General features: G+C 33.2%; 1 protein-coding gene across 2 annotated transcripts; it reads left to right on the forward strand.

Annotated features, from left to right (window-relative positions):
• Positions 1-10,634: 10,634 nt before the first annotated feature.
• Positions 10,635-15,302, forward strand: LOC139520994 (uncharacterized). 2 transcript variants are annotated; one of them, XM_071314120.1, is made up of 4 exons: positions 10,635-10,738; positions 12,425-12,677; positions 12,756-13,259; positions 15,223-15,302. In XM_071314120.1, exons 2-4 carry the CDS (start codon positions 12,425-12,427, stop codon positions 15,228-15,230), a joined length of 765 nt encoding a protein of 254 aa, XP_071170221.1. In that variant the 5' UTR covers positions 10,635-10,738; the 3' UTR covers positions 15,231-15,302. The 2 variants fall into 2 exon arrangements, with proteins under 2 accessions (XP_071170221.1, XP_071170220.1); XM_071314119.1 differs by having other exon boundaries at positions 12,425-13,259.
• The last annotated feature ends 7,886 nt before the right edge of the window (positions 15,303-23,188 follow it).

The following is a 23,188-nucleotide window of genomic DNA, read 5'->3' on the forward strand; positions in this document are numbered from 1 at the left end:
AACCATGTTAAACCAATTTAAGCTTCCTATGATATTTATAAATTTTAAATTGAAATTTCGAAAATATCCAATCCCTTTTCAAAAACATAAATTACCTTTTTAGTTTACGGCACAAAACGGTACAAACTATATATTCATATTTAAATCAATATACATACAATATCCTCTTGCACCTATCAGCAACAGTTAGTAATGTATGTTTTTGTTATTTAAACTTGTGTGCCGTCTAAGGTTGTATCGTTTTATTTTTACATTGCTATGTTTTGTTATGTATGCCTCATTTGAAAAGGTTTTTTTTTTTTTATATCTTTTTCATTCCCTTTTCTAAGTAATCGACTCCTCAATCATATACGTATCTATCATACCTAAATTCATTCATTCGTAACATTATTTATGAGTAAACGCCAACAAAATTTGATAAATATTTTGTTTGACAGATTGCATCTGCATCAGGTGACCCAAGCGAAAAACTAGTTTGTAGACATTTATATTAGTTTATACCCAAATGTGTATTATCTGATACAATTTCTAAAATTAACAATTTTAATGAACATTACATTTACCCACCAAATTCATGTTATTCCCTGCGAAATGTGTTATCAAAGGTCCAAAATATCAATTGGAAATACAACTTCAAAATTTTGAATGATTCAGTCGAGGATTATATGCTAAGCGCGAGAAGGAAGCCGCAGACACTCTTTCCAAATAAATAAAGGCTGTGAGGTCGTTGATACAAATCAGAAGTAGGAAACTGAATTTGTCTATCAATGCCCATGCTACGTCAATCTTCAAAGACCAAAATGTTGCGAAACACTTATTCTATCTCTATGACAAATATGGTGTTGTCCCCCCAGATAAAGCTCCTAGCAACATCGTATTTGTGTGTAAAAGTCATTACATGAACTGCTTGGTAATCGAATAAGGTATTGACAATTCACTTGGAAACTCAACATTTACCCTCACGACACTTACCAAAGAGGAAATCCTGGATAATCATAGGTCTGTTATATGTTCCTTTGGAATTTCAAACAAAGATGAAGAACTGGATCTTCCATCACTGTATTGGATACCTAAACTACATAAGTGTCCTTACAAACAACGGTATATTGCTTGGTCTTCCAGGTGCGCCAACCTCTTCTTGAATTATTAACATCTATTTTATAAGCAATTAAAGGCGGGCTTCACAGTGATTGTGAAAAATGCCTATTCTAGAAGTGGCGTGAATCAGAAGTGGATACTAAAAAATTCCAAAGATCTTTAAGAGTACATAAAATCTACTCTTTCATCTTGCAATAGTATTAAAACATTTGACTTTCCTACACTATACACTAAATTCAACATTCCAAACTAAAAGACGAATTGAAAGAGTTGGTATTGCTTTGTTTCATAAAAAAGAATGGCCAACGTAGTTACAAGTATCTTGTCCTAAGGAGGGATAAATCCTACTTTGTAAAGGATAACTCTGATTCAAACAAAAAAATCTCTGAAACTGACATTATCAAGATGCTTGATTTCTTGATTGACAACATATTTGTTACGTTCGGAGGACGTGTTTATTAACAGACTGTCGGCATTCCTATGGGAACCAATTATGCCCCTTGCCGACTTGTTTCTTTATTATTATGAGGCTGACTTCATACAAAACTTCTTAGGAAGAAAGATAAGAAGTTAGCAATATCCTTTAACTTTACTTTCCGCTATATAGATGATATTCTCTTTCTAATTAATTCAAAATTTAGTGACTATGTTAAACGCGTCTATCCCATCGAACTAGAGATAATGGACACAACAAATGCAGATAAGTCGGCCTCATATCTTGACTTACATCTAGATATTGACAATGAGAGTTGGTTGAAAACGAAACTTTACGATAAAGGAGATGATTTCAGCTTTTGTATTGTGAACTTTCCATTTCTAAGTAGCAACATTCCAGCAGCACCTGCACACGGGGTATATGTCTCCCAATTGATACGATATTGTATTTCCTATAATTATTTTCTTGATAGAGGGTTGTTGCTCACAAGGAAGCTATTAAACCAAGAGTTCAAAATGGTGAAGTTGAAATCGTCCCTTCGTAAATTTTACGGACGCCATCACGAGTTGGTTGACCGTTATGGAATAACTGTTTCACAGATGATATCGGATATGTTACTTACGTCGTAACTACAATCCCCTTCTTTTTCATGAATGTGACCTACCGATTTAGACTATTCACCGGATTTGAGGACATGAGGAACACGACAGGTGCCACATGTGGAGCAGTATCTGCTTACTCTTCCTGAGCACCTGAGATCACCAAAGTTTTTAGTTGGGTTCTTATTGCTTATTCTTTAGTTTTCTATGTTGTGTCATGTGTACTATTGTGTGTCTGTCTGTCTCTTTCATCTATATCCATGGCGTTGTCAGTTTATTTCGATTTATGAGTTTGACTGTCCCTTCAGTAGCCTTCACCCCTCTTTTAGGATCAATAAAACTATGTTTTGTATTGTTTGTTTTTCCTGTTTGTCATTAAATGTTTGAAAGACAAAAACTTTATTCTAAATTCACTGTCATGGTCATTTTGATATCTAGTTACTTTTGAGTTGTTGCACAGCAAAGAAAGAAAAAAGGTCAATAAGTTGTTTTCAATAGTTGAAGCAAGTTTATTACATGCACACATTTAAAAAGATATTTGTTTTGATTTGAATAAAAACACCTGTTGTTGGTAAAAAGTAAACAATTAGTTGCCAACTCCTATAAAAACCTTCGAAAGACCGATAAACTGTAGCAAATATAAGCCAGCAATAACCAGGCATCTATAAAATATGTAAAGTTCAACCTAGTCATAAAACCTGGTTTAACCCACCATGTTTTTAATGGCCTGTTCTAAGTCGTTTCTATGTATGTTGGCGTTTGATTTTGATTAACTTATGTGTTCTTGTTGTTCCTTTGTTTTTCCTCTTACATTTGATGTGTTTTCCTTGGTTTTTAGTTTGTAACCTAGATTTGTTTTCTCTCAATCGATTTATGACTTTTGATTTTGAACAGCGGTATACTACTGTTGCCTTATTCAAGATCATCTTGAACAATTGCGAAACTATCCAATTTTGTTATTTATACCTCATTTCGCTAATAGCTAAAAAGTTAAATGTGACTTTTGACGAGTGTTGTCAGGTTTCCCTGTATAGGCAAATGTGAATACAGTTGTTTAAGTTTTTTCCGATCTCCATTTTCGTATTTGATTCCGTTTAAAAAAAAGAAGGTAAAAATATCGACCTACAAAAAGATACAAGAAAATCATTTATATGAATAACAACTGAAACAATACTACACATTCAAACAGAAAACAACAGATAAATCGGATCAAAGAAGGCCAATGGTTACTGATATGTGTTTAAGGTAACACGATACCGAATGACGTTACGCCACGAGTTATCGTTCCTGACGTTTCGCGAATAACGTTCACACCATAAAAGCCATAATCTCAAAGTGATTAAATAATAAAAAAACTTATATTTTTGATAACTATGTGACATTTTTAACAGTAACATTTGCCGAGAGTTTTAATGCAATACGTAACGGTTAACTTTTCGACATAGATGATCATAGATTGCTTTATCGTTTTCCGGCAATTCTTCTGCTCATTGTTTATCTTTAAAAATGTATTACTTTACTTTTAATTTATATTCTGGTTCTTTAATTTTTAAGCATCTGCACGATTTATCTATATGATTATATTCTTATGCAAAATAGACTGAGTTTTATCACTTTTATTTTATTCTTAGTTTATTTATGCAATAAATACTTTTGCATGATGCACGCCGTATCCCCATGAAATTTTGTTTTGAAAATAGAAATCTTATCTATAGAAACTGAGGATGATGTGTGAAAAAAACGAGGAATTGCAACCATTAATTCGTGTGAAAATGCTCGGGCAAAATGAAAAAAGGAAATTTATCTGAATGAGAATACGGATAGAATAAGGCGAAAAAGCACAATACAAGCAGACTTTGAAACTCATACAGAAAATAGTTTGTTAGTATAGAATGTAAAAAAAGTGGTTTAACTTGGTTATTTTGTCGAATAACATTCCAAGTGTAAACAATCTCATTGGTCTGTACAGAGTAAATCCGATACAGTTTCGGAAACATTTTAAAAATAAAGTGCTAGCTTTGTAATATTATAGACTACACGGGACAAACAGCTTAATATACCCTCATTTTCCAGTGTCACTCGAAATTTTCTCAACCATCTTCCTGGATCGCCCCTATTACAAAACCTATCTAGTATTGTAAATAGTGTAAACTTGTTCTCGTCCTGAACATGCATGAAATATTTGCCACTGGACGTTAAGCAACCAAAAATCAATCCTACAATTTACATTCGTCTCTTGAAACTTTAGTTGTTAAAATTTAAATCATTGCCTCTAAATTTTCAAAGAAATTGACAAAGTTTACATATATTTACGCCATTAGAAATATCTACGTTACTACTTGCTAATTATGGAAGTGGGGTAGCATGAGACTTTATTTGTAAAAGTACAAGTACAAATAAAACAAAAAAATATATGGAACATGTTATTTGTACAACAGTTGGCTGTTAGAATGATACATAGAGATATGGGGTATGCATTTAACGACATCAAAACCAAAGACATCAAGCAAATTGTGACTAATTGTAATTGGACGAGTATCTTTTTTTTCTAATTTGTAGTTTAAGTAAACGTTGGTCCCATAAATTGGAAAATTGGAAAAAGTATAATTATCACAGTAATATTTCAGTCTCCTAGTACATACATGTATGCGTTAAAGTCCTAAAATCTTTTAAAAATCTGTTCTTCTAGAGAAAATTCAAATCATAATGAAATAAGTAGGTGCGGTAAAATTGCCAATTAATCAACTTTCCACCAAAGACAAAATGACGGAAAGGTTAGCTTTCTTACATTGCTAAGTTTCATTTTAGATCTCCAAATTACCATTCCATTATATGAACTGCATATTCAAAAATATGTTTTGTCACCAAAATCCTAATAGAGCACGTATGTCATCATATTGTTTCACCCTTGTCCGTTCTACCGCCAATCCCGCACTTGGTGTATATAGGGTTTATACGGCTTATTATTTAGCACTACAGTCTTTTTGTGTCAGGTTTAAATTATGTACCTGGTGTTAATACTCATAATAAAGGTGCGCATATTGCCTGGATTTTCTTTATTTTTGTTCATGACAGGTTGCTGGATAAGGCGTTTTGATAAAATATAAAAGGCACACAGACTCCGACTTACATCTCCTACATGTGGAATTTCAAGCTGGAACTTTTATATTTCGTATTTGCAGTTTGTTTTACTTATAAAGAATTCATATATGATCTCAAGATTTGTTTCGTAAATAATTTTTAACAAATGACACTGTTGAACTTTGTGAAATTTTGCATACAGTTTGCAAGGTTTGTCCGACTTGCTGAGCAACCAACTCATACATTTACAACACGCAAACTACACTAAACTAATGTATACATGTAGCAAGTCAGGAAATTGACGGCTGTTCATCACTTTTTTTTTTATGTATTTGAGCTTTATATGATTTCGTCATTTGAGAAGTGACTTTTAAGTTTTGAATGTTTCTTTGAGTTTTGTTATTTTATTTTTAAGAATGTGTATTTTATCAGGATCATTATTTTCCCTGATACTATTCACAACTAACAGAATGTTAAACCTTTTTTGACTGGTGCATCAAATGTGTCTTTTATTTTAACAACTGTTTCCAAACTTGTATTGTATCGTTCCGAACATGCATGAACTATTTGCCACTGAACGTTAAACAACCATCAAAAACCGAGCAATTCTAAAACTGTTAACTGAATCAAATTTTTAAAGTACTCTATTTCTGCATGGATGAAGCAACGACACCACCATTGTCTTAAATGATGGAGTTAAAAATTCAGTAGTTCAAAGGGATCACACGTGACATTTTTCATGTTATTTTCACATGAACTTTACAAAAATATGAAGGTATTTTTCATGATTTTAATTAAATTTTAGAATAAAGATATTATTTGAATAATCTTATTTTAAAAATTTACGTCTTAACGTGTACTAAATTCCGGTGATTTATGCATGAACTATTATCGTATAAGATTCACATGGAACCAACCAGTTCAAGCTCGTTTGGTGTAAAAATCAGACAAGATTAATAATGTTAAATTCATGTAAGAGAAATTTCCAGGTGCAGGACGAAATAAATTATATCAACAGAATTACATATTGCATTACTAGGAAACTTACGAAACCCGACAGCGGAAATGAAAATAAAATAAACACCATTCAGATCCCGACACATACTTTTGTTTTCCATATCTCTGAATAGTAATACCTAAAACGTTACATTCTCCATTCAACAACGTCACACGTTTTTGGTCCATTTCTAAGGGTATCAATCAACTTTGAAGCCATTTATCTCAAAAACAAGGATGGTGACCTATGAGTTTCTATACGTGTATGGATTCAGTATGCTATTATGGATACTATGTTAGTTTTTTGTTTTTCTCCGTATTTTAGAACATAGCCATCCATTGGAAAATCTAAAAAGAAAAGCCGAAAAAAGGGCATTTCCCCTATATACCTAGGTAAAATTCTCGCCAAAATTGACGTTTTCGTATGAAAATACCAAGAAAACAAAAATGGTGACCCCCATTTTTTATTACATATTCCGATGTAACTTGATTCAAAGAACACGTTGATTCAAAGAAAAAGTTTGGAAATCGGGAGATATGCCATTCGGTATCGTGTTACCTTAACGTCAGACAGACAGAATTCCAATAAAACAATGCCGATAAGAACATAGATGGCAACGTTCATTCTTGAAAAATAAGTGTCTATATACAACATGAAGCCTGTTATTGTCCTAGACTTATTTGTTGTCATGTATTGACTGAATTAAAGTCATATGAAACGAGTTACTGGTGAATTTTTTTTAATCCAATTCTTGAACCAATGCATGTATATTTCATAAACTTAGCCTTCTGTGCACGATTTTATCATATTTTACGCACACATATCGTATAATTGTCATTTTTTTTCTCTGTCTGTTATGTTGTGAAAATATGGCTGCTCATGTCGTGATTTGAGGCCGAAGATTCCCGATTGCCACCTTAAAGTAAACAATCATCAAAGAAGCATGCATATTGAGCACGTGTTTAACATGTACAATCAGATAATATTTTATTTAAGTAACAGTCCTTGCGTATTGCGTTCCCTCGATTTTTACGAAAAGGGTCAAACTAAGGTCACAGAAAATATGTCGGCGAATTGCTTCCTGGAAGCAAGCAATTAAAAAAAGTAAACTTCTTCTTAATGTGGACAAATTAGAGAATTTTCTTTACAAAAAAGTATATGTAAATAAGTTAGATAATGAAAATTATCAATTTTGTTATAAAAAAACATATGCATCATTTTTTTAATTTGAGGCTTCATATGACTTTAAGAAGAAACTATCAAATATATGTCAGGGCCTCACTGGCCTAGTGGTCTAAGTAGTCACATTACAGAATCACTAGCCTTTAAACACTGATGTTGTGAATTCCACACGACGCAGGTGTGTTCGATTCTAATCTCTATTGACTATGACCTAGGTTTGTGTTTCCTCCATCAATAAAAATTGACCGCCATGAAATAGCATAATAGTGCTGAAAGTGATATTAAACACAAACCATTAAATCAATCAATTAAATGCTGTTGTCTGCTCTATGGTCGGGTTGTTGTCTCTTTGGCACATTCCCAATTTCTATTCTCAATTTTATTTTTATGCAAAATAAAACATTATTCGCTAAATAACCAACAAGTAAATATACGACTCAAGACAATCTTTGACAAGGTTTGTTGTTTAAAAGAACACTAAACAAACTAATTTAAGATAATTTCATTTTATGTCGCATGATAAAATATCGTTAATGAGTTGTAAATCAACTCATGAAATTTACCAGATATCATATTGTGTGTGCCAGACGCGAAGTCCGTCTCCCAAAGACTTATCAGGTACGCTCGAACAGTAAAGGTTAAAAGGTCAAATAACATACGAAGTTGAAAAGCATGGAGACTCCAAAGTCTAACTTCATGTCGAATAAAGCAAACTATTTCAAACAATAATAAATAAACCTCTCATTCTTGTCGATATGACGTTAGAAAAGAGAATTCTTTTGATTTGAACATTTAGGGATGAAGCGGACCTTTGATTTAAGAAAGCCAAAAGAGTCTGGACAACAACAAATATATGATTCCAACATATTGTTTTCAGCAGTCTATAACGTTCTTCATTGGAAACTTAAAATAGATTTGATCCCCTCGGGTTCTTTTAACCAACTTAATACAATTAAGAATGGAAATGGGGAATGTGCCCAAGAGACAACAACCCGACCATTGAAAAAAACAACAGCAGTAAGGTCACCAACAGGTCTTCAATGTAGCGAGAAATTCCCGCACCCGGAGGCGTCCTTCAACTGGCCCCTAAACAAATATATACTAGTTCAGTGATAATGAACGCCATACTAATTTCCAAATTGTACACAACAAACTAAAATTAAAATAATACAAGACTAACAAAGGCCAGAGGCTCCTGACTTGGGAGAGGCGCAAAAATGCGGCGGGGTTAAACATGTTTGTGAGATCTCAACCCTCCCCCTATACCTCTAGCCAATGTAGAAAAGTAAACGCATAACAATACGCACATTAAAATTCAGTTCAAGAGAAGTCCGAGTCTGATGTCAGAAGATGTAACCAAAGAAAATAAACAAAATGACAATAATACATAAATAACAACAGATTACTAGCAGTTAACTGACATGCCAGTATTTTAAGTATTAAAAAAGGATGTATGACATTTAAATATCGATGTTTGAAAATTGTTAGCTTATTTTTTTCCATAAAGAGCTGAGAAAAGCTCACCGATATACTTTTCTGTTACTTAAAATGTCAATTTATAGATATAAGAGGATGCGGTATGAGTTCCAATGAGACAACTCGCCATCTAAGTCCCAATAAGTAAAAGTTAACCAGCCTTAAAGAGCCCCGAAAAGTTTTAGTGTTAAACCATTCAAACAGGAATACCAACGGTCTAATCTATTTTAAAAAAGGAAACGAGAAACGAAAAAAACGTATGAACTATAACAAACGATAACCACTGAAAATCAGGTTCCTGATTTAGGGCAGGTGCAAACAAATACAGGAGGTTTAATAGTTTTAATAGTTACCAACCTGATACAACAGTGTAACATCGCAACATAAAAAGACACACTATAAAATATCAATTTAATTACTATACTGGTTGAGCTGTGATTTAGAAAATATCTCTACAGTTACTTTCAGAGAACGATAGTATTAAACCGTTTGATATTTAGCTTTTTCAATGCCTTATCACTTGATATAACTTCTTCAGTATTCTTGGTTTGCTTAGTATTGCTCATTCCTTATTCCTTAATCCGTGTTGTGATTAGTAAACTGTATTTATGTTGATAATGGTTCGTTTCATGCCATGAAATGGTCAGTATTTAAGCAAATATTAAGTTTAATTATACCGTTGGTATCTTCCGTCAATCTTTTAAGACAAACTTTTAGTCTAGATTTTCGATTGAAAGGACTCAAAACTAGATTCAAATATTGAGTTGTAGAATAGAACTATTCCCTTTTCCCTAGGCTAACGTCATACAACAACATCCCAAGAAAACGAAACAAAAAATGTTCACAATGAGGTCATTTTGTATTGGTTGCTGAAACCGGGGTCCTGAGGGAGAACCTACGATTTTCGGTAGGAAAGCTTACAATCCTAGTCAATTAAGATTGGAGTCGAGCACAATTGCCACTTGCAGGGCTTGCATTCAAAACCTCATTGTTGGCAATAGTTCGACTTCTTATACCACTTTGTCCGAGAGGCTTCGACGAAATAAAGATTCTTTTGACTGAATTATTCGAAGTTGTGATATGATTATTCTGACTGCATATATCTCAATGAACTTGAAATTAAAAGAGAAACACATATATAATTAGTTTTATTTTCATATACAGTAACTGTTAAATTAAGTTCATAGCTTAAGCTTGAATTACGTATACAATTGACAATAACGGTCAGATGACAACTTAATTGTTAAAATGAATGGTTGAATTTGACCATCGTAACTCCACATTTATCTATGTGTTACATTCATAAGGCTAGAAGCCATTGATACATGTTAGCTTCTCTAAGCCATATGCGTTTTATTTATCATTTGTGAGTCGTATAGTGACTTGTAGTTATGTTCAATTGTCTGTACTAAGTAAGGAAAGTTACAGTGGTTTTCCCGTTCCATTAGCTGTTATTGTCTAAAGACTGATATTGTCAGTTTGTATGTGGTTCACTCAGTTTGGAAATTATCATGGTGTGTTTTTTTGCACCTAGTCCCTGGTCTTTGGTTGATATTCATCTTATTCGTGACTGTCAAAATATTAACCTAATTTTTAAATAAGTAAGTTAGCATTGGTATAAACCATACTTTTTTTTGCTTTTAAAATTATGCAAAATAATTGCACCTTTGTTTTCTCTTCGATCACATAAACATTTAAAGCTGTATAATTTACACATCTATTTTGGAATAAACAAAGTCACAATCCATCATGTTTTGTTCTATCCCTTCTATTCATCACATTGATAGTTTAATTAATGTTTACAAATAAGTATAAAAGGGTTAAAGTTTTTATATTTTTCACCAGTCAGACCATTCCTCCAAAGACAAGGTAAGTTTCTTCTGTAACTTTAGCTTATTGTTTGCGTTTCATTTTATTTTTGTAAATTGTTAAAAAGGTTGAAAACATCCTATTCTGGTAACAGCTTGAAGGAGAAATAATAATTCCATAACGGTTTAAGAGATCCAAGTTTATTGATTTTACTATGCGGTGAAAAATATTGGTTTGTGTGAAATTTGGTTAAAAGTAGTTTTATTTCTAAAAATGACATATGATCAGGTGTTAAATAACTTCTTCTCCAATCACTGAAATCCTGTACTGATCATTGGTTGTTGTGAACAATGAAACAGACTGTTTACTTTTTCTTCTTTTGTATTGTTTCATATTCTGTTATTCAAGTTACTTTTTACTTTGTATATTAACGTAAAAGATTCATTCACTGTTGCAGGCCATTCGTTGTCCTATGATTTTACACATCGTTGTTCTCTTTTCTTCATCGATAAGTGTTTCTTTAGACATTACTGTTGCATAGTTTGATACAGTTTTGCAAAATGTTAAAATGATAAAGTTGCAAAAGTTTTAGTTCCAACTTTTGAATTAAAACGTCCGTCTCAATTATTTGTATGCATTTTGGGGTTACGTTGCAATATATGTATCATGGTATTTGCGGATCTTACGAATTATTTTTTCGTTAATTTTATTCTGTATATGATAAAAAAAATCTTTCCTTTTAAACAATTCAGGATAAGCGTGATGTGTTATATATCCAATCTCGTTTTTTCCCCATAAGTGGAAGTATTCTATAAATATGTCATATCGTGTCCTAAAATTGGAGCTTCTGTTTTTACCCTAAATCCAGTCAATTGCTTCGACGCACGAAATTAGTTCAGTATTATTTTCATTTTCAAGCCAGTAGTCTGCTTAGGATTCAAGAAAACGAAGTGTGTTATTCCCTCAGGCAGAGTTAACCTTAGATTAATTGGGCTATTGTTTTGAGACCACTTTTGATCAAATATGTTCAAAAGATTCTACGTATTTATATATCCCTGGTTTTTAAACGTTTAAGTTAAGGCGTCCATCATGAACGTATATCTAGAAGAAAAATTATATATTCTAGTGTCATTGGTATTGCTAAACTTTTTGAAATCTTGAAAAGCATGGTTTTAATTTTTTTTCTGCAATGACTTTAGAAGTTTGACACAGCTTTTTTTTTATCATTGTTTCTACTATAAGCTAAGTTTATAAAAACTCATTTGGTATTGGAGAAAATCATCAATTTTATCAAAGCATATCTTTTCCGATAAAGTCGATGCAAATCTTTAATATTCCATTTAGATATCTAGTATATGTCAATAATGTTGAATCAATTTCTCCCTTAATTTACAATGAAATAAAACTTTTTGTCACGTCACTCTCTAAACCATTTATATAGGAATAAGAAACACTCCACAGCCGCTTTTTGTAAGATTCAGCAGGTAGTTGAACTCTCGAGATTTAAAACACAAAAAAATCATGAGCAAATCTACAAAATACTTTATGCACACTGGTTCAAGGTCAGTAGCAAATAAAAACTGAAGACGAAAGGCAAAATTGATTGACACCGCCGTATATATAGATCATGTGCATTGAAAAACAATTGTGAGTTTAAAGAATAGAATAAACTAAAATAAAAACATTTTGTTGCTTTTAACACTTTTCAATTTTCCATACGCAGTTATTTTTCTTTGATAATTGCAGATGAAGTTATCCATTTGCGTTCTCATTGCCATTTTCGGCTGTGCCTATGGCACTGGAAAGGGTGGTGGTGGTGGTGGTGCCATCATTGTAGGAGGTGGAAGTGGCGGTGGAGGCTATGGTGGATACGGTGATGGAGGTTATGGTGGATACGGCCGTGGAGGTGGCGGTGGAGGTGGCGGTGGAGGTGGATATGGAGGTTATGGTGGCTACGGAGGTGGAAATGGTGGTGGTGTCATCCTTGTAGGAGGCGGAAGTGGCGGTGGAGGTGGATATGGAGGTTATGGAGGTTATGGAGGTGGAAAAGGATACGGCAGTGGAGGTGGCGGTGGAGGTGGCGGTGGAGGTGGATATGGAGGTTATGGTGGCTACGGAGGTGGAAATGGTGGTGGTGTCATCCTTGTAGGAAGCGGAGGTGGATATGGAGGTTATGGTGGTGGAAACGGCGGAGGATACGGTGGATATGGTGGTGGAAACGGCGGAGGATATGGTGGATACGGTGGAGGAAACGGCGGAGGATATGTAAGCTATGGCGGAGGATACGGCGGTGGAAAAGGATACGGTGGTGGATATGGTGGTGGTAACGGTGGATATGGTGTTCAACTCGTCAGTTTAGGTAACCTAGGAGGAGGAGGAGGTGGATATGGTGGATACGGTGGTGGAAACGGAGGTGGATACGGAGGATACGGTGGTGGAAACGGAGGGTATGTAAGCTATGGCGGTTATGGTGGTGGAAATGGAGGAGGATACGGTGGATACGGAGCTGGAAACGGAGGATACGGTGGATACGGAGGTGGAAATGGTGGAGGATACGGATATGGAGGTTACGGCAAAAAATGTAAGATTAATATATACAAGGCAAACAAAGATAATTCTACTTGTCTGTTACCAATAGTATATGATCTGATTGTGTGAAAATATCCAACAAAAACACAACAGAAGTATTAAACCTAAAATTAAAAAAAGAAAGAGTTCATGAAATATTCCAAACTAGAACATCTTTGTTGATTAATGCAATAATTTGTTATTGGTCTGTTTTAGCTATAGATGGTACAATTTTAGAAATATAGATTCCTACTCTGCAACAGTGTATTGCGATATTTCTCCGTTCGCGACAGTTACATTTTATTATTTAAAGCGCGAGGCTTGCCGAACTTTATGAATAATTAAAATTTATCTGTTGAGAGTTGAGAAATATCGTAATACACGAGTTACAGTAGTGGAATCTGATTCTCTTATGGTTTTTATCCTTCCTTTTCAAAGATTTGAGGAAAGCTGTGTACTTTTGATGTGACGTCATTAGGCATGGGCGCCTTTTTTCATGACGTCACAATAAGAAAATTTAGAAGAAAACAAGAAAATTTCACGTCATAATTAAATTTCAACCAATCATTTGCTGAGAACAGATTTTTCACTAGTGAGAAGAAACATTTTTCTCACAGCGGTCTGGAAATGTGAAAATAGCACAGAACTTAGAGAATAAGTTTTTAAACAAGACTTCTATATTGTTAACAACTCTAATAACAGCATTATAAAAAAACCTGCTATTTTAGATCTGCTGTCGACATTTTAAGATCTAATAGGAAAATACCTCTTATAAGTATCCTGTATTTCAATTGGCTATAACAAGTCTATGCCTCATGCCTTTAACTTGTATTATTTGTTTCGTTCATATTCTCCTTTAACCTTAATATATCACAAAAGTTTATTTTTATATTGTCTGAAGTGGTATTTCTCAAAACTAACGGCAACAGTAGTATACCGCTATTCGAAATTCATAAATTGATTGAGAAAAAACCAAATCCGGGTTACAAACTAAAACTGAAGGAAACGCATCAAGCATAAGAGAACTACGACACAACAGAAACACAACATTAAAATGAAACATACACAGAAACGAATTATAACATAACAATGACCTATTTCCTGACTTGGTGCAGGATATTTTTTGCACTAAGCAAAAGACGCTTGGTGCTTTGTAACAAAATAAAATTACATTACAAATAATGAGTTTTACAGTCTCTTTTAATATTCGATTTAATTCAGCTCATGATCGGGGAAAACTTAATTATTGAGAAGAAATTTCGTTCCTATTGGCTATTTTACTTCCCTCGACTGGTATTGATCAACAACACACCACCATATACACATACATTGACTCTTTAGTATTATCACAAGAATATTTGGTCATTATACTGTTTTATTTGTAGATTGCCTCAAAGTAATGATAATAATTATTGCATAGCAATATAATATTTCCCGCAGAAAGTAACAAAAAGTTAGCGTGCAATAAAATCTAATATTGCACTAGTGCAATAAATCTTCAAAATTCATGACGTCATCAACGACAAAATCATAGTTAAAACAACGTTTTTACTTTCAAATATTATATTGCTATACAATATATAATAATAATAATATAGGGTTATTGCATGAATATTGGGGAATATTGTCCCGAGAAGAATTTGCAAGCTCGTACAATATATGTTCTACGAGGGACAATATTCCCCAATATTCATGCACAAAAAATTAACCCTTTTATTGTATAGCAATATAATTTTTGAAAGTAAGAATCGGTTTAAACTAAGATTTTGTCGTTGATGACGTCCTGAATTTTGAAGATTTAGTGCAATATTGGAATTTATTGCACGCTAACTTTTAGGTACTTTTTGCGGGAAATATTATATGCTATGCAATAATAATAATAATAATAATAATAATAATAATAATAATAATAATAATAATAATAATAATAATAATAATAATAATAATAATAATAATATTTTTTTATTCTTTTCCAGCCTACTAAAATCTGGACCGTTATAAAAGACATTGATACCATTTGTATATAGTTCCAAATAAATATTTTTTTGCATTGAAATCATGTGTTTTACTTACAAGAAATCTAAATTAATAAAAGAGGTTATCAGAAACAATGTAAGAAAAAATATGAATTGAAACATGAAACAAGAAATGTGACGACAAATACATCGATCATACATGAATCTAAGAACAGAAACACAAGAAGTCTGACATTCTATATTTGCAATTCATACATAAGAAAATGGAATTCTTCAAATAACAAAACTACAAAAACCTTTTTACTCTTTGAACCAGTGTCTTTCGAAATATTTCCTAATGACTAGTCATAGATACATATATTTTCTTATTAGATGTTAAGGCCTTTGCATTACCATTGTTTCGCCGTTATCCAATGTATTGGGGAACGTTTAGCGCCAGCAAACATGTTTAATCATTATATATGTGCATACTTAAGATCAAGAGTCAGTAATTTAATCATTGTCATTTATTGTTGTAAATAATTTGTTTCCCCTTTATCGTCTTGTTCATAAATCGGGCCGAAATTTTTTCTTATTTCAATTGGTCTACATTTGTTATTCTAGACCTTGCCTTTTATAGCTTACTGTAGAGTAATGGTTTGTTCATTGCTGATGGTCATACGGCGATCTAAATCAAATTAGTTGGATAATTGGCAATAATACTGATCTTCTATTTTTATACGCACTAGATCACACCCACGAAATCGCGGGCATTTAGAGGTTGGTTGAAAGTATGAAAACGGTTGTAGGTTGCACTTTGTAAATACAGCTGTTTCTCAAACCACGCCTCTTTTGGGGAGATCTTGAATATTCACAGGAAATTAATTTTGTTCACATACTGGTTCCCAGTTATGCTCTCTGTGTTCCATCTCACAGAGACATAACTTGGGAATGTTACCAGTAAATAAACATGTGCATATTGTTTACATTGAAATCTGTGGTAACCTTTCTTTCGAGGTAGGGGTAGTTAAGAAAATTAGTGTTAGTTTAAACTCAGAGAAGTTCAGGGCATATAAACGTTGAATATATGCCGCACAGCCCTATATTTTGACCTTTGAAAACAATTGTAGTGCATATGAACTTTCAATTCTAGGATAATATTTTTCAAAACTTCATAGTAAAAGTACAGTTTTAGCCGTAAAAGGAGTCCCTATGGGAAATTGCATTGTCAATATTTACAGAAATGTAACCTATATTGGGTGAAAAAAGAGAACATTCAGAATTAAACCAAACTTGCTTAATTTCACAGATTTTAAAGAAATTAACTCAAACATGAAGTTTTATAAATATTTCATGAAGATTAATAGAATCCTGGGCCTTCAATATGATGACTCAGCATAAATTCACAGTTTACAGTATGCATAGTTTACTTAAAGTCCTGAATACAAAATTAATTCATGATATTTGCTTGTTTGTCAGTTAAATAGTTTAAAAAAAAGAGGGACGAAAGATACCAAAGGGACAGTTAAACTCTTAAATCTAAAACAAACTGACAACGCCATGGCTAAAAATGAAAAAGAAAAAGACAAACAGAAAAACACACGAAACAACATAGAACACTAAAGAATAAACAACACGAACCCCACCAAAAACTAGGGGTGATCTCAGGTGCTCCGGAAGGGTAAGCAGATCCTTCTCCACATGTGGCACTCGTCGTGTTGCTTATGTGATTACAAATCCGGTTAATAGTGGTAATTCGGTAAGTCATAATTCATGAAAGGGATTGTAGCTACGACGTAAGGAACATATCCGATATCATTTGTGAAAAGGTTATTCCATAACGGTCAACCAACTCGTGATGGCGTCCGTAAAATTTACGAAGGGATGATTTCAACTTCACCATTTGGAACTCTTGGTTTAATAGCTTCCTTGTGAGCAGCAAACCTCTATCAAGAAAATCATGATAGGAAATGCCAGCACGGGAATATCGTATCAATTGGGAGATATATACCACGTATGCAGGTGCTGCTGGAATGTTGCTACTTAGAAATGGAAAGTTCACAATTGGAAAGCTGAAATCATCTCTTTTGTCGTAAAGTTTTGTTTTCAACCGACCCTCATTGTCAATTTCTAGATGTAAGTCAAGATATGAAGCCGACTTAACTGTAAAAGTGCTTATATTTACTCTTTGCAGTCATTGGAACTCATAGATCCTTCCTGAATATTATTTATGGGGTGTTTGTGTCCTGTCGATAATCCAAAAGTTAGCCGTAACACCCAAATCTGCTTTTTTGTCACCATGATAAATACAAGCTAGAAATACAAAAATATCTCAACAAAACTTACAATAGTGTGTTCTATCCTGAATATGTACTAAATATTCCAAATTGCTAGAAACAGCAGAATGATTTAGGAAATTTGAGGCACCAGGGGCAAAAAACATAAAATTGCCTACCTCTTGGGTCATAAAACAAATAATTGCACTTGTAAATGCTATGATTTTATAATTTTCAAGATCTTAGTATAAAAAACAATAACTATACTTGGAAGTTATGCAAAAATCAGATGTAAGCAGTCATCTCTATAACATTTTAAGTGAATTTATATCTCAGACTGGTATCTGCATACATACAACATTGCAAATATGGCTTTGTTTGAACACTTCTAGTATATATATTAGCTAAATTGTGTTAGATATATGGTTACAGATGATACTGTTGAGACAAGAATTCAAAATTGACCATTTGAGGCAGACAATATGTACTTTAAATGACAAATAAGCATACTGTAAGATGTGGACAGGAGACAGAGCCAGGATTGGATACTTTATATAATCTTGTATGTTATAATGATTGACTGCTAAACATTACATTTACAATAGTCTGATATGCTTTCAACATGTTATCAAAACAGTTTTAAACAGTGAGATTCTAGGCATTTTATATCAGAAAATATGCAAATAGGGTAAGCTGGCAATTATTAAAGTCTTGAGTTCAAATTCTTTAAAAAATTGAAACAGGGGAGGGGGTATACAATGTACAGTAAAGAAAAAAGAGTACACACAGTTATTTCTTTAAGTTTATAATTCTGATAAATGAGTATTAATGTGAGAAAAACTGATTTTAGAGAGTTTTCTATTTGAATAAATGTTTGTAAAGGTTGCACTTTGTAAATACAGCTGTTTCTCAAACCACGCCTCTTTTGGGGAGATCTTGTATATTCAAGGAGAATTTATTTTGTTTACATACTGGTTACCAGTTATGTTGTCTGTGTTCCATCTCACAGAGACATAACATGGGAATGTTACCAGTAAATAAACATGTGCATCTTGTTTACATTGAAATCTGTGGTAACCTTTCATTCGAGGTAGGGGTAGTTAAGAAAATTAGTCAGTTAAACTATGAGAAGTTCAGGGCATATAAACGTTGAAAACATGCCGCACAGCCCTATATTTTGAAAAAAATTGTAGTGCATATGAACTGTCAATTCAAGGATAAGATTTTTTTTTCAAAATTTCATAGTAAAAGTACAGTTTTAGACGTAAAAGGAGTTCCTATGCATTGTAAATGTTTACAGAAATGCAACCTGTAGCGTGAATATTGTAATCCTGTAATATTAATATGTTGCATTTTAATGTTATATTTAACATTGCCATTAAAGCGGGAAGTTTGGCATGCCACAAAACCAGGTTCAACCCACCAGTTTTTTCTTTAAAAAATGTTTTGTACCAAGTCAGGAAATTGGCCATTGTTATATTTTAGTTCGTTTCTGTGTTTGTTACATATTAACGTTGTGTTTCTGTTGTGTCGTTTGTTTCCTCTTATATTTGAGTGTGAAATCGCATTGCTATTAGACATGTCACGGTACTTTTCTATCCCAAATTCATGTACTTAGTTTTGATGTTATCTTTGTTATTCTCATCGGATTTTGTCTAATGCTTAATTTGTTTCTGTGTGTTACATTTTAATATTGTGTTTCTGTTGTGTCGTTGTTCTCCTCTTATATTTAATGCGTTTACCTCAGTTTGAGTTTTTAGTTTTTAGGATTTGTTTTTTCTGTTGATTTATGAGTTTCGAACATCGGTATACTACTGTTGCCTTTATTTGTAAAATATTTTATGAATGCAGAATTTCAGGAAAGGTATCAAAAGTCAAAGGTACTTGGTGGCAATGCAATTTATTTTAGCCTCCCCCTTTTTTTCAAATCCGTTGATTATTTTTTAATTTTCTACTAATTTCCGATCTATTGTGGACACACATATATTATCACCTCTATTTAACAGAAGAAGAAGAAGATAATTTTTTTCCAATTATGGGCCCCAAAGGATATAAAAATGACAACATCAATAATTTTCATTACAGTACAAACAATGAGATAAAAAAAGGACTAATGAGAAATTTTTAATATCTTAAAGAATATGTAGATAAATGAATCTATAATATTTTATTCAAATAATCTACTTCATTTTAATGCAGGTGTAGTTGATATTGATAACAAACAGACACAAACAGTCCCAAAAGAGAGTACAATAATAATAGATATCCATAAAAATTATATGTATTTTGTGGGTTCATTTATTTTCGTTGGTACCTATTTTTGTGGATTGAACAAAACTTACACGTTCGTGGACATTTAATTTCGTGGTTCTGGCAGAGTCTGCAAGCAAGCCAATGGAAAATTTGTAATTCGTTGAACATTTAAATTCGTGGTTCACCTGTACCCAGGAAATCCACGAAAATTGGTATCCAACGAAAAATAATGAATACACAGTAGTACACAATAAGGCGGATGAAATAAACATATATAAGTACCGGGCCACGTCCACTTGTATTTTTGTCCATCTGATGAGTTAAGCCTTTTTCAACTGATTTTTATAGTTCGTTCTTATGTTGTACTGTTATACCACTATACCAGGTTAGGGGAGGGTTGGGATCCCGCTAACATGTTTAACCCCGCCACATTATATATGTATGTGCCTGTCCCAAGTCAGGAGCCTGTAAATCAGTGGTTGTCGTTTGTTTGTGTGTTACATATTTGTTTTTCGTTCATTTTTTTACATAAATAAGGCCGTTAGTTTTCTCGTTTGAATTGTTTTATATTGTCTTATCGGGGCCTTTTATAGCTGACTATACGGTATGGGCTTTGCTAATTTTGGAAGGCCGTACGGTGACCTATAGTGACATCTTCTTTTTTATATATAATATATAATAAGTAGCCAAAAAGAAAGTAAAAGTAAAGCTTGTAATATATGACCGCCGTTGATGGTAAACTTGGAATTGATATTAAATAACAGATGCAATGTACACTTTATCTATAGTATATGTATGTTCATAGTATACAGATAAAGCGGACAAAAACTATGCCCTGTCCCCCAAGCACCCACGAAAGAGGTTAGTAATGCCCTTGAACGTCAGAGAATGTGAATATAGTTGTTTTTTCTATCTCAATTTTCGTATTTGATCACGTTGTAACAAAGGGAAAATGACGACCTATCGCAGTACACAATCAGTCTAGTTATGTGGCTTAATCTGCAAATGTACAAACAGATCTGCAATGTTATTGGTTATACTATTTATTTTTATAAAGACAACTTGCTGATTCGTCGCATTATTCAAAATATTTAAACAAATACCAAATCTTTGAGTTTTAGAATCAATTTTTCAACGAAGCCATTAAAGGGGAGATGACTGTTTTAGTAAAAGAAAATATACTGGACTGGTAGGGAAAGTCATAATTTGTAAAAGTAAACCAGTATAGGTCAAAGTACGGTCTTCAACACGGTGCCTTGGATCACACCGAACAGCAAACTACTAGTGTAAAACCATTCAAACAGAACATCCAACTGTCTAATCTATACTAAAAATCCAGAAACGAGAAACACACAAGAACCACTTTACCAAACAACAACCACTGAACATCAGGTTCCTCACTAAGCACAGGTGCACCCTTGAAATTTCTTACTATTTCTGTTGCGCAATACTGAGTAATTCGGTTTTAAGACTTTATAAAGTGTTTTACGCACCCTTTTCATTTAATCGAGAATTCACACACCTAACTTGTTCGACAACTTTACTTACTACATCATGAGTGACGAGGAAGACCAACGCGATGTTACTAACTAAGATAAAAAATCGCCAAATCAAACAGACCCAGGTAGTCATGTAGGACTTTCACCTGAAGACGTCCTTTCTTTGTTTTCCCGTCAACTGGATATTGCAAACCATCCGAAACCTTATTACAGGAACTCCGTTTAAGAAAAGACTACTTCTGATATTTTTTCTGTGACCTTGTGCAGCAAAACAAACCACTTGTCTAGGCACAGGAGTACGGCTGATGGAAAAGGCGTTTACACATCAAGCGAGTACTTTGATGGAAAGAAAGGAGCAACCCCATGTTACTACTGCAACGAGGAAGGTCATTTGGCCTATCAATGTCCCAGGCAAGTATGAAGACATCCTCAAGAAAAGCAGCAACAGGGAAACAGTTAAGTACCAGCTTTATAACTTACACGAGCAAGATTATAAATACGAAAATTCTCTCAGAGATAAAACCTCATTCTATGTTGGTAGCCTTTACGAAAATGTGCATGTTCGAAAGATATTTTAAAAGCAAACAATTTTGTTATTAATGTAATTTCTAGTGGTTATTTAATACCTTTCTATGAACAATATTTCTGTTGTTGAGCATTTAGAATTCGTGGAGCGTGCTATTAATAAGGTTTGAGAAACGGGGGCAGCTATTGAATGAAAATATCAGTTCACATTCCATTTTGTTATAAGATCATCGGACATATTTAGAATTTTCGTTGAAATTTCAGAACACAACATACTACTTTAAAAATTTCAGCTCTCCCATTTGGATTAACTTCCTCAGCACTTTTCAAAAGTTTTACTCTCAGTTGCCAAGCATTGGCGTTCGCAGGGCTTTAAGAGTTATTTTATACCTTGACGATGTTTGGGGATCTGATTCTTATGCACAATCGTATAAAATGTTATCTGATATCTTGCAGCTGTTTTGCGTTTTTTAAAAGGCATCGATAAACTTGAATACGCTGTTAGCAAGACAGTTAGATATATAGAGTTACCGGGAAAATTATTTCTTTAATGCCTAGTTTAGGTTATATTTGTAGAATCATGAGTAGAAATTTGACGAAGTTGGTTGCTACTTCTGGTCTTTGGGACGGAAGGATATTTTTAACATTAAAAGCACACCAGGAAATGAATGTTTGCTTGAATAATTGTCATATTTATTTTAACAAACCTATCTACTCTACAGTTACGCATGTGCCGGTTTTAAGGTAGAGACGGTTCATCAAAAAATGTGGTCTAATATAAAAGCATGTTAAGGTTCGGGTTGGCAGTTTTCATTACTTTATCTTTAGTTCAATGTATCAGCAATCGTTTAGTTAAAGTTTTTAACACACTCATAATTTTCATTTTTTGTTCAAAATTCAGTATTTATCTAGAAATAGAATGGATTATATCATACATAGAAATTTAAATAATATTGTTGATATTCACAGTAGTTTTTTTAATTCTGATGCTTGGTTTGTATCCAATTTGTATTTTAATTTGATAAAGTGTGTCGTGCATACACGTGTGACCTATTTGTAGACCAAATTAAACCGTTGAATTGCATGCTCTATCTTTAAAACCAATTATAGTAAATTTCACATATATCTATCTACCTGTAAAGGTTAAGGCACTTTACTCGTACCAAAATGCACATCGTTATCTGTTTGGCGTTTATTGTGGTCTTTTAACATGTTTAATGATCAAAGGTTTAAAAAATTCGTGAAATATTTAATTGAGTACGTGAAACCCAGCAGGTTTATAAGCTGTGATATTAACAGAATTTCGTTGCTCAGAAATTATCATTTAATATTTTCCTGCTGAGGTAAGATTTCAGAAGCTGAGGGCAATTACAATGTATATCTTAATTTTCCGGTGATGGCAGTTTAATATTAAACATTGTAATTACCCGTGAC

This window comes from Mytilus edulis, chromosome 4 (genome assembly GCF_963676685.1).
Source record: "Mytilus edulis chromosome 4, xbMytEdul2.2, whole genome shotgun sequence".
In the NCBI taxonomy this organism is placed as follows: domain Eukaryota; kingdom Metazoa; phylum Mollusca; class Bivalvia; order Mytilida; family Mytilidae; genus Mytilus; species Mytilus edulis.